Source organism: Alosa alosa, chromosome 14 (genome assembly GCF_017589495.1).
Source record: "Alosa alosa isolate M-15738 ecotype Scorff River chromosome 14, AALO_Geno_1.1, whole genome shotgun sequence".
NCBI classification, from domain to species: Eukaryota; Metazoa; Chordata; class Actinopteri; order Clupeiformes; family Clupeidae; genus Alosa; species Alosa alosa.
Window position 1 is genome coordinate 14,791,146 of NC_063202.1, and position 12,333 is coordinate 14,803,478.

The window sequence follows — 12,333 nt, forward strand, 5'->3', positions numbered from 1 at the left end:
GTGTGTGAGCGAGGGGGGCCTCGCCAAGCTGCTCCGCTGAATGGCCGCCTGCTTAATGACAGGCCCCGCCGACAGTTGCATTCAAGCGGATTGGAGGAAGCAATTACCTTGAAAATGGGGGTCACAGTCTTGGCTCATTTGCCTTAATTGAATTCCAATATCTGCCTCAATCCGCCCTGACCCCAGTCCTGGGCTTCCTAACGACCGCTTCAAGGAGGCTAATCAAAGCGGGGTCAGCTATGCCACTGGCCTCAAACTACCACTACCCTAAACTACCCTACAGTCCACCTCTCTCCTGGAGGCGGAGTGACTGGCGTCACCGTCCGGGCAGGTGAACAGGGCAGTGCATATGCTAATGCATCAGCAGTCAGGTGGAGAGGGCACCTGCTAATGCACCAGTCCTGTAGCTGCTTGGAGCATGCGTGAGGCTACACGGCTGTAAGGGTGGGCCCTGTGGTCAGTCAGAGACCCAGGCTTCGCCGTGGGTGCCCTAGTGGGCAAGAGCAGATAGGAGACTGTGTGTCTGTGTGTGTGTGTCTGTGTGTGTGCGCTTGCGAACGATGCCAGGCTGCCACAGCGATGGCAGTGTGTGGGTGAATAAGTGATACTACACGCCTTCTGCCTCCCTCGGCTGCTGCTGAGGTCATACGTACAGCTCGGAGTCTGGCCGGCTTATCCCTGAACCTTGTTAAAGCGGTTGCAAATGTAACACAATGAAATCCAACAATCTCATTGGCCCTACACTTCACCTCCACTGAACACCGCAGACACGTACAACCTGTCTATCAACACATCACAACCTAAAAACACAGAGTGCCGTTAAAACAAAAGAGTAAACTCACAACTTAAAATCAAAACAATGGAGTTTTTTTGTGAACAAACATCAATAATAATAATAATAATAATAATAATAATAATAAAACATGTAATAAACATGAATTTTAAATGAGACACAACAAATCACAGCATACAAATTGAAACAAAATGCAAAAACTCAAAAACCATTAATGGCAGGGGCAAATCTGCAGATGGAGGAAGCTGACTGTGTACTGCCCCACACATGGACATGAAACACACACAGTGGCGATGAGGCCCACTACTTAACCATACCCACTCTACCTACCCACCCCAAACCCTGCCCCAACAATGCCCCCAAGACTGGCCATTGGCTTAACCCCCCCAAGACCCTTCTAAATGCACTCCACTCCCGTGGGACCAGACAGGAAGTTCAGTCCAGCTAGCGGCGGTGCAGACCAGCGGTCAGCAGCCAGCTCCTTTGCGTGCAGGTTTGCCCCTGACTATGGTCAAATGAAGGTAGAAGAGGGGTATACACACGGTGAGAGGCAGATTGGGAAGTCCACGTACCCCGATGATGGCATTCAGCTCGGTCATTGTCACTTGCTTGGCACGCTCAACAGCCTGAGCCACCTGCTGTTGGTGCTGCAAGTGAACAAACAACAAGAACACAAAAGGTTGAGATCTCTGAGCAGAGGCTTTTCAAAACATTGCTAAACTGCAGTGATACTATGACCAGGACACATACCTCTTGTGACAGGAAAGGCATGATTTGAGCAAGAATGGCATTGAGACGCTTGGCAATCTCAGTCTGAAAGAGAAGGAGAGAATGTTACTTCAATGGCACAGGCAGGTCAGCATGGGGGAACACACTTACAGCTCATCACTGACACACACACACACTTACAGCTCATCACTGACACACATTTACAGCTCATCACGACAGACACACATACATACTTGCAGCTCCTCACCGACTCTCTCGCACGCTCGCACGCACGCACACACACAGCTTAACATCAGCTTTAGGGGAAAACAGAGAGATAGAAGGAAACTCTAGGAAGTCTTGGCAGCAAATGTGAAAGCATGGGTGGGCGGGCAGACACACACACACACACACGCCTTCTCGCTCTCTCTCCCCTTATTGGCAGGCTGTGGACAGGCCTAACTGTGCGCTGGGGCCCGCAGTCCTGCTGAGTCCATCTGGAGCAGAGACAACAGCACTGCACTGGGCTGAGGAGCGGAGCAACAGGCCCCTGGCTCCCCCAGCTCCAGCCATTACGGTGAGGGATTATTTCATTAAGATCCTGAAATATGCTAATACCGTTTCAGTGCACCCAGATAAACGACAGTAATGTGTCACAATTACCACTCTCCCATTACACAAAGCTACAGTAGGGGTGAGGAGGAAGGGAGAGAAAGAGGGAGGGAGAGAGAAAGAGGGAGGGAGAGAGAGAGGGGGAGGGAGAGAAAGAGAGAGAGAGAGAGAGAGAGAGAGAGAGGGCTGGCAATATTTATAACGTCCATCAGCGGTGCAGTGAAAGAATAACCAGGGTAAGACGACACCCCAGGCTCCATTCACACACAGAACAATCAGATAGAGCACTTTCCCCCTATTACATTACTGAGATTATTCCAGGACAGGGAGCCCATCCCGTCCCCACCTCACCACCCCCCAAGCCCCAGCTCATCCCGACATGAAAAGCAGCAGGCCAAAAAAACAAAAGGGGCCCGCTCCTCGACAGGAGAAACCTCGCTGGAGTAAGCAGCAGACAAATTGATTATGAGCTCGGGCAGATGGCCCAGCAGGTGTGAGAGATTTCTCCTCGCAGTCACATTCCGCTCATTTTTCTGGGGAGGAGGAGGGGGCGCTAAACTCATTGGTGGTGGGAGGTGTGTTGGGGGGAGAAAGGGGCAGGAAGGGGGTGTGGGGGGCTCTTTGCACTCTGACAGGTCATCCCCTTCAGCTGGACAGGAGACCCGTTCTGACCCGTGTGGAATTGTGTTTCTAGCCCCTTTGACCCAGACGCCATTTCTCCTCCCACTCCTTCCCACATCACCCTCACACAAGGACACACACACACACACACACACAACCCCCACCCGCCACACACACACACACCACACACACACACACATCTTAAAAAGAAAGAAAACAACTGCCAGGGTGACCATAATGGGAGTCAAAGAGGCCAGACACACACACACACATCTTAAAAAGAAAGAAAACAACTGCCAGGGTGACCATAATGGGAGTCAAAGAGGCCAGACACACACACACACATCTTAAAAAGAAAGAAAACAACTGCCAGGGTGACCATAATGGGAGTCAAAGAGGCCAGACACACACACACACACATCTTAAAAAGAAAGAAAACAACTGCCAGGGTGACCATAATGGGAGTCAAAGAGGCCAGACACACACACACACATCTTAAAAAGAAAGAAAACAACTGCCAGGGTGACCATAATGGGAGTCAAAGAGGCCAGACACACACACACACATCTTAAAAAGAAAGAAAACAACTGCCAGGGTGACCATAATGGGAGTCAAAGAGGCCAGACAAACACACACACACACAGTATGAGGAACTCAGTATGAGATTTTCTTTTATTATTTGTAGTACTTTTATTATTTAATTATAGGTCTTAGGCTATTGCTTTTTCCTTTCTTGTTGTATTGTCTTTGCTGCTCCTGATATTTTGAATGTATAACACTTTGGTCAACTGTTGATCTTTTTAGATTTAACCCGACTTCTTTTTTTTCTTAGTTTTTTCTCTTACTTACACACACACACACACACACACACACACAACACACACACACACACACACACACACACACACACACACACACACACAGGAGCTATTCAATTCTTTATATCCTCATCTGTCATCTATTTAACATGGCCTCTTCAAAAGCAGAAATCTCGGCGGCACCAAACAGAGAAGCCATAAATCAGAAACATTTACTATGCTCACTGGGCCCTGAGACTAGGGATGAGTCCCACTGTGTGTGTGCGTGTGTGTTTTTTCCGTGTTTATGCGAGGGAAGGAAAAAAAATAAAAAATAGTGAGTAAGTAGAAGGGTTGAGCCTTTGTCGAGGAGAAGCATTTCCACAACAGCTGGGCGACAACGACGAGGAGCGTTTTAGTCGAGTGTCAACAGTGGATAAAAATAGGTGTATTGTCACTTTAAGCCAATGAAAACAGAGCCCTTGAAGCGGGTGAGCGCTTTCGCACGGCTGCACAGTCACAGGTACTCCGAGCTGTCTAGCACTGTTTCAAGAGCACTCTCAGACCGGGCTGTCAATGGCACGCTGAAAGCCATTTGCTTGTTGTGATTGGCATTAGCCAAGCTGAGAGAGAGTCACTGATGAGTATTAAATTTGTGGGAAAACAACTCCTGATTGGAGGAGCTCACACACACATTCTGGGGGCACAAACAAACAAATAAATACCCCCCCTACACACACACACACACACACACACACACAAAAAAAAAAAGAAAGAAAACAACTGCCAGGGTGACCATAATGGGAGTCAAAGAGGCCAGACACACACACACACACACACACGCTTCCCACCCAGCTCCCTCCCCCTTCTGAAGCTGAAAGCATCCCATTCAGAGCTCATTTGCAATGGTGCCCAGTGATCTGAGGAGCAGTTTTGTCCTCCTCCAGCCATTGTTAATGTGCAGCAAATCCAGCCCTAACTGTTTATTGATGTCTGAATTTACCTCTGCATTGATCTGCTGGGAGCAGGGCCAGGGGCTAGGGCTCTTAATGGGCCCAGGTCAGACAATGAGTAGTGACGACCAGATGCTGCGGTAATCTGACACAGTGAGCTGTTCTCTCTCTCTCTTCCTCCCTCTCCATCTCCCCAATAGTCCAGGCCCCCACAGTCCAGCCCTCTCTGTCTAAATCAGGACCACACCGGAGAGAAATAACGACCGGCTTTAATTAGACCCACAATTAGGCTCCCTCTGGTGAGAAAACATAACCCCAGACCCCTGCCTTGTTCAGTAACACCCCAAGCTGGTGCTAGTCCGCAGCCACTCAGCTAGTACCGGCTATTCGCTCCGCTCCACTTCACCGCCGCTAAAAATGACAGGCGAGGAAAACATGGCCTGGCCAGGCGGCACACAATTTCAGCCGATCGATAATTGTCTCAACAAATTCTCACCACCGCTGCCATCCTGGCCTCCCCAGGATAATGGGGGTGCATTTCACAGCCACTAGCCATCCCTTCCTTTTCCTCCTCCTCGCAGGCCTCTGGCAGGGTCCTGGATGCTCCCGGACAGTTTGTTTTGGCTTGCAGACAAGTCCACCATCATCACCTTGGCAAACAATTCTTGGAATCCCATATAAATAATTCATCTGAACAAGCTCTTGCTCTCATACCCCCTTCTTTCCATCTAACTTGCTTGGTCCCTCTTGTTCATTAATTTGCTTGCTCACTCACTCACTCTCTCTCTCTCTTTCTTTCTCAACCAGCCTCTTCATCCTTCCTTCCACTCCTCTCCCACCTTCCTCATCACTACATCCCTCCATACGTTGCCTCACAGATCGAGCTGTCCTTAATGAAGCAGCTTCCATGCTCGCCCAGGCTGCTCACTATTGACAAGGGAGAGAAACGGAGTAAACACAACAACATCCAGAGAAAAACACTGCGGCTACAAACACGGCCCTCGCGTCCCAGCAGGCCCTGATTCAGACACAGACTGCAGAGAAAGCGAATCAGGCAGGGAGGGAGGGGGGGGGGGGCGACAAGCTATGGATGTGGGGAGGGGGCGGGGTCGTTCGCTCAAACTGTGTCGAGGCAGCCTAATGAGCGACCATAATTAAAATATCTTATTGACACCCGGCTACAACAATTAGCCTCCGCCCCGTGCCTGAGTAATAAGATGGCTGTCAAAACACAAATCAGCCGCAGGCGAGGCAGCCTTGCCCAACCGCACTGCTCTGCTCTGCTCTACGCTCCGTTTGAGAAGTGGCTGATTCATGGATCCCACCACGCCACACTCCACCACACCACACCACACTGCTCCTCAGCGTCACGGCCCGGCTCTAAAACCGGCTTTGCGTGTCCAAACGAGGGAGAAGGCGAGGACTTAACTGCCCATTTTTCCTTCAACGGCTAAATAAATCCTCAGAGCGGGAAAATAATGTGCTCGCCTGCATCGCATAATCCACCCCGCACCCCTTCTTCCTCCCTCTGCCTCTCGACCCTGCTGCCTCCTCCTCCTCCTCCTCCCAGCAACCCAGATAGTGTGAGGAGAGCCGAGTGTTTACTCCAAGCTGATGTCATCACAAACACTCTTCCAGTGTGTGTGTGTGTGTAGGGGGGGCATGAATTATTCAACCGCCTCAGTCAACTCCATCAGGCTTATTGATAAACAAAAGGCGCGCTCTAAAACAGGCCAGTCGATTAACCTGTTTACCGAGAGCCCCCCTGCACCTACTTTACCTTCAGCTCCTACCACACTCACTCAGTCCAGTCCAACCCACCCTCTCTCTCTCTGGAAATACATGCCTGACAAAACCTTTCAGAGGATCTGGAACCGTGAGAGACATCTGGCTTGGTGGCGCGCGCGCACACACACACACACACACACAGCTAGGCTGATGAATCACGCATGCTGTTCCAGTCGCCCCCCCACATCAGCTGCAGCCTGAACGCAGACACACACAGACACCATTAACCTTGCAGGGCCTTGGGGTGAAGCTCATAAAGTCCCCCTTGAGGAGCTGCCCTTCCCAGCAGCCCCCATACATCATAACCCAACCGCTAATGACATCGCCGCCACCGTTTGCCCATTTATTTATTTATTTATTTACATATTTATTTATTTATTTCCCCTCCACGACCTGCGGGGGCGACGGAGCAGCAAATCACCATTCAGAGGCCTCGGCGGCGGCTGCTGCTGTGTTATGTTACTGGATACCCGGGGTCTGGTAGTGATTCGGCGGCCCTCCATGGGGGCCTTGCTAGAGAAGCCTTTTAACTAGTGCTGCTCGTCCAGCCCGTCATCCACTACTGAGGACGAGACCCTGCCACAGGACTCGCACACCAATTACTTTTTTTTCCCCAACTTCACTTCATTAATACTTCCTCTGCAAAGCAGCTGACCTAATGAGGTTTTATCTTTGCTGGCTCCTTTCCCTCCCTCCCCCTCACACACCGTCCTTCTCTCTGTCCGCAGCAGTGTATTCATTCCCTTCAACCCCAGGCCTGCCAAAGTCTTCACTTTAATCTTATCAAAGCAGCTCCATCAGAGCCCTGTGTGCTGTTAGCCTGTCAGCGTTTTCAGAGTCTGGCTCAGGCTGGCCTGTGGCTGTCTGTCTGTGTGTGTCTGTGTGTGTCAATGTGTGTGTGTGTGTGTGTGTGTGTGTGTGCTAATTGGTTGGTGTGTATGGGAGAGTGTGGTGTGTCAGAGGAGGGAGGTGACGGTCATGCCCAAGATGGTGCCTCTCCTCAATTCACCCTGTGACAGACTGAGAACGCTGGCCATCTCAGACACCAATGTGACCTCAGTATCCCTCACCACACACACAAAGATTTCTCACATGCATACACATAATTGAGCTTTAGGAAGAGAGTAGGCTACATACCTGTTTGTGCATTTCGATATTGAGCCCATAAGACATTTCATAGTACTGCAGGTTGAGGGGAAGGAAGAGAGAGAAAAAAGAAATGTTAAAAAAAACACACACACACACGAGACAAGACCACAGCATTTCACAACGGTTGAGATGGCAGTGCCATATTGTCCCTCTGATCTGTGCAGTGGCTGCAGGCGGCGGCAGCAGTGCTGGCGGAGCCGCCACTCCCTGGGCCCAGCGGACAGCGGCGTGTCAAAAATATCTTACTTCACAGCCAGAGTGAGACGGAGAGAGGAACTATCTGGCCCAGTGAGTTACTGATTAACACATCAAATCCTTCTCTCTCTCTCTCTCTCTCTCTCTCTCTCACCATGCAGCTCTGTTCCTCTCTACCGCCTGAGGCTTACGGCTCTCTATTGGCTTGCTTACTTCATTTCACAGTTCTCTTCTTAAGACTAGTGACAGTAGCACAAATGAAGCAGATATCTATGAAGGGCATCAATCTAGTGTAGAGCAAGCCAGTATTGTGAGAACAAGTCTTTAAAAAAAAGGGGAGAGAGAGAGAGAGAGAGAAAGAAAGAAAGAAATACCCAGAGAGACAATAGTAAATAGCAGCTGTGGTTAAACCAGACAGATCAGCATTTGAGCCACCTCTTCCTGTTTATCTAACACCAGCTCTTAGAATAAACTGCGCCACATTCCGACGAAAAATAATATTTAACAAAAGTACCACTGTGTCAAGTCAATCCTTGTGTGTACACACACCAGATAAGAGCTGTACTTGGTTAAGCCAAGACCAAGCCTTTACTATTACATAACTGATTACTAGAATTTATGTTCCATGCAACAGCCCTTGAACAAATCAGACCCTGCCTAGATTTTTTTGCTTTGACAAATACTTTATTCTGAATATGTTGTGACACCACTTCAAGGTCCTAAAGTACTGAACACATTTCAAAAGCACACACATTGTTATTTTCAAAGCACACTAAAGACAAGCATGGATCACGCTAACAATCTAGCTTAACATAACTATTCAGGGCCTGTGGAGGGTTATAGAGACTAGGGGACCCTGACTAACACCTGCCCCCCAGGTAGGGCAGGGGCGGGTGGAGGCGGCCACTGCTGCCCTGCTGATAAACCCGGAGTCTGGGGCCAGCATGAGACATCAGCCCTGCTGGACATCTGACCCTCTTGCCATTTCACACCTCCCTACCCCAGCCCACCTCTCCCCCCTCCGCTGCGTAATCTCCACTTACATACACAAATTAAGCAGCTAAATAGTGGTGCAGGGGTGCAGGCTGAGCACAAACTATCAGTCTGATAAGTGGCAGAGGCTGTAAACAACCACCTCCTGCTGAACTGAACACTGCAGACTTGCACACACAGCAACATGGATGTAAACAAGGACGAGGGCTCTGATTAGTGTTCTTACCATGACGTAATGGCGCTGCATCTCTGTCTTTTCGTTGGCCAGTTTGTCATACTCCACCTTCAGACTGAAAGGATTGAGGATAAAAAATGTTTTTAAAAAACAATGATACATCTCTGTATTTACAAGGATATAAGCTTCTCTACACATCTATTTTTTCTGTCACTACTCGCCATGTTACATATAACATTCACAAATTTAATGTCTTCATTTAACAGACTCCAAAGCGACTTGCAACGATGAGGAACTAGCTACATTTTAGAGGAGACCTTAATAATGACATATGAATCATGATTAAAGTGATGAACAGGTGAGCCATAACTATTGCATTGTGCCTCACAAACTTGGCTGTGTTTTTGTAGTCAGGAGACTCATTTACCTGTGGTATTGGGCTTGCAGAAATTGGAACTCGTCTTTGATCCTATCACAGGATTCTGCAACCGTGAATTTGAATCCAGGCTGACCTGGCTGGTGAGGTGCCTAAAATGTAGTGTTGACATTACAATTAGAACACAGTCACTCCTACACGCACAATCTGGTGTGAAGGGTGCGAGTGTAGGCTAAGCATAGCAAGGACAATTAAGACAAAACTAGTTTAATCTGATGGTTTCAATTTTTTAAAGAAACAAGAACGATTTCAAAGATTTAAATTTCAAGCGGCTTGACAGAAGTGCCTCCCCTGAGCCTTGGCTGTCGTCTGTTCTTTATACTGGTGAGAATAACCACCATCAGTCAACAGTGCTCTCTCTGACGGGTCAGTGCACCACAACGGGCACGGGGGGGCTGGCATCTTTAGACACCATAAAGCCGTAAAGCACTGCAAACACTTGTAGTCCCGAAAAAATGAATTAAGCTCCGCTTCAAAGGTTTCCTTAATGACACAGTCCAGATTATAGAAGCAGATAAGAATTCACAATTTCTCAGACGGTAACGTCAACCAGAACGGCCACGCTTACGCCGTAAACACGCTCTTAACCCGACTGAGAATCTTTTGTTTACGGTGATCTCTGGTTTCAGTGAGAGCTAGCTTGCGTCGTGAAACGTCTCACGGCCAACACGGCGAAACAATCCACAATAGACATTAGGCAAGAGATGAAGTGCAGATCACGCGCTAATGGCTGACAGGGTAATTAGCTACTTTAACGCAGACATACTGCCATGATGTATATTAAATCAAAGAGAACTCACCGGATGCCGGCCTTGTGGATACATCTTCAATGTATCCTTTCAAAGGGGAAATCCAGGAAATCTGGCGTTTTCCAGTAATCCGAGCAGATGAGCAACGGCCCGCCACCCCTCCCAGCACACACAGGCGCTCGGACAAAGCCCAGTCTTCAGTCGGAGGAAAACACTCTTCGACCCAATCCTTTTGCTCTTTCGATCTGGGTGCTGATTTTTAATCTCCTTATCCTTTACGACAGCGGAAGGAAAAAAGGAAAAGAAAAAGAAATACAAAACAAAGCGTTGGCTGGATTGCACAGATAAAAAAAAATGTTGCTACCACAAACAGCCACTCTTCGTTGGAGGACGGAGACTGCTTGGGAAGGAACAGTCAGTTGAGGCGACAACTATGCAAGCAATTCATGTTGATTCGGTTCATTACATACAGCGCGAACCTTGCCAATTCAAGCAAATACGCTGAATGTTATGGACCTCAATTGGATATTTACCCCTTTTAGACAACCAGATGAGTTGTTTGGAATGTTTTAAATAAAACCGCTACAAGAAATAAGAACAATATTGGTAAAACATGCACCAGGGTAGCGTTATTACTCATTCAGTGAGCCGCAAAATGGCACAGAGCTATAGCTCGCTGGCTAACGCTACCTCTTCAAAGCTGTTAGCCTATAACAACTAACGTTAAGCTGGCTAAATCTGTGTAAATGAAAGCCATATTCATTTAACTAGCAAAACTGACTTTAAACCAAACCCAGTGGAGGGAAACTCGTCAGCGAAGCAATCTACAAAGACGAGTATCTATTCAATTCAATCTCAAAAAGGATCAAAGGCGTTTCTACTAAGGCTATTTTTGTAAATAACACTTGTAACAAACTGACTCGTGTCGATTAGACAACAGTAAATGCTGTTACTTTACAGTAGCCTTGCTATCAGGCAGCAAATCAATCTTCTGAAAGCCATCTTCTGCTTTAACGTTACCTTTTGTCTCCACAACGCCTCAACCTCCGTCCACGATTACGAGTAGGCAACAGCAATTATTCCTTGCAAGGTAACGTTAGAACCGTCAGAGTCCTAGGGTCGCGACTTTATGGTTAGAATAACTATCTAGTTAGTAAACAGTCGGAAGATAGGGACAATCCAATGTGAGCTCCTTTGAACGTGTGGTGATCGCAGGAGCAGCTCGAATCGCCTCGAGACTGCTTTCCCGATTGGACGTCGGACAGCAGTCGATTGTGTCTTCGCCGCTGTCCGCTGGTCAGAAAAAATGTCTTTGGTGGTCCCGTGTTATTCAAAGTGAAGAGGGTGTAGATCACAAAATCCGTATTTGTGAGTTTGAAGAGGTTAGAAATTGAAAAGTTTGACATTCAAGCATGCCAGCCGCCTGCGTTCACTCTGCCCAGTCTCTCCACTGCTTGCAGTACCACACACAGACTGCCCACTGACACGAGGATTCAACTGCCGCGAGAACGACATGCACAAGCCAATCGAATTCAGAGAAAGAGTTTTGCTATTCTTGACCAATGGGGAAGAGGTTCCCACGTGGGGTTCATCGCCTCAGAGCCCGTCGATTGGTCTGCAAATATCTGACCTCATATTCGCCATTTTGGATCTAAACAGGTTTCTCCCCGGTCAAACAGCTTACTTTCAACAATGACAATTGTCAACACGAGGACAAATCTCTAAAATATAGTCAGGTGAAATATATTTTCATAGAGATGGGATGACCATTACTGGTTGTCCCGTAATAATAATCAGAATATTGCATAAGATGTAAAATAATAAGATTGGCTGCCAAACATCATGTCGCAGGCTTGCCTAAATGTTTTGGTAAACTACAGCACAAAATGCCCTTGAATTAAGATTAAATAGAACAGGTTAGTTTGCCGAGGTTAGCTCAGCATTCACATGGCAAATATTGTTGCATCGGTTTACTTCACACATAGATCTCCCAACACTGCAAGGAAACATACAATCATCGCATGCGTGCGTTTCACATTGTTCTGATCTGGACAGTGTGCATTACCATGACTGTAGTACAGGAGAGCTACATTAAAATGAGCTGTTTCTATGCGAAACTTTTGTTTACCCAGTGTTTTGAACAGAATTCGAGTGGCGATCTTTGTCATATTTCTCCCGACTAAATATTTGTCCAGAACCCCAATAGTGGGAGTGGGTTAGGTGTATACAATAAAGGTCAGATTTGTGTTATCGACCCATTACTCCTTTCGTGCTGTCTATAGCCTCTGCGCCATTGAAGGCACAACATGTCTGCGCCTGAGGAAACCAACCAATCACGTGTCGCTTGCTCTACTCTCACCCACG

At 47.9% G+C, this 12,333-nt stretch overlaps 1 protein-coding gene across 1 annotated transcript in view; it reads right to left on the reverse strand.

Moving 5' to 3' along the window:
- tle3b (TLE family member 3, transcriptional corepressor b) overlaps positions 1-11,437 on the reverse strand; it is a 26,323-nt gene extending 14,886 nt beyond the window's left edge. Inside the window, 7 exon segments of the mRNA XM_048262681.1 lie at positions 1,336-1,440; positions 1,544-1,606; positions 7,410-7,454; positions 8,836-8,899; positions 9,212-9,312; positions 10,021-10,242; positions 10,990-11,437. Of these exon segments, the coding sequence (XP_048118638.1) occupies positions 1,336-1,440; positions 1,544-1,606; positions 7,410-7,454; positions 8,836-8,899; positions 9,212-9,312; positions 10,021-10,044 (402 nt within the window). The 5' untranslated portion in view covers positions 10,045-10,242; positions 10,990-11,437.
- Between the last annotated feature and the right edge of the window lie 896 nt (positions 11,438-12,333).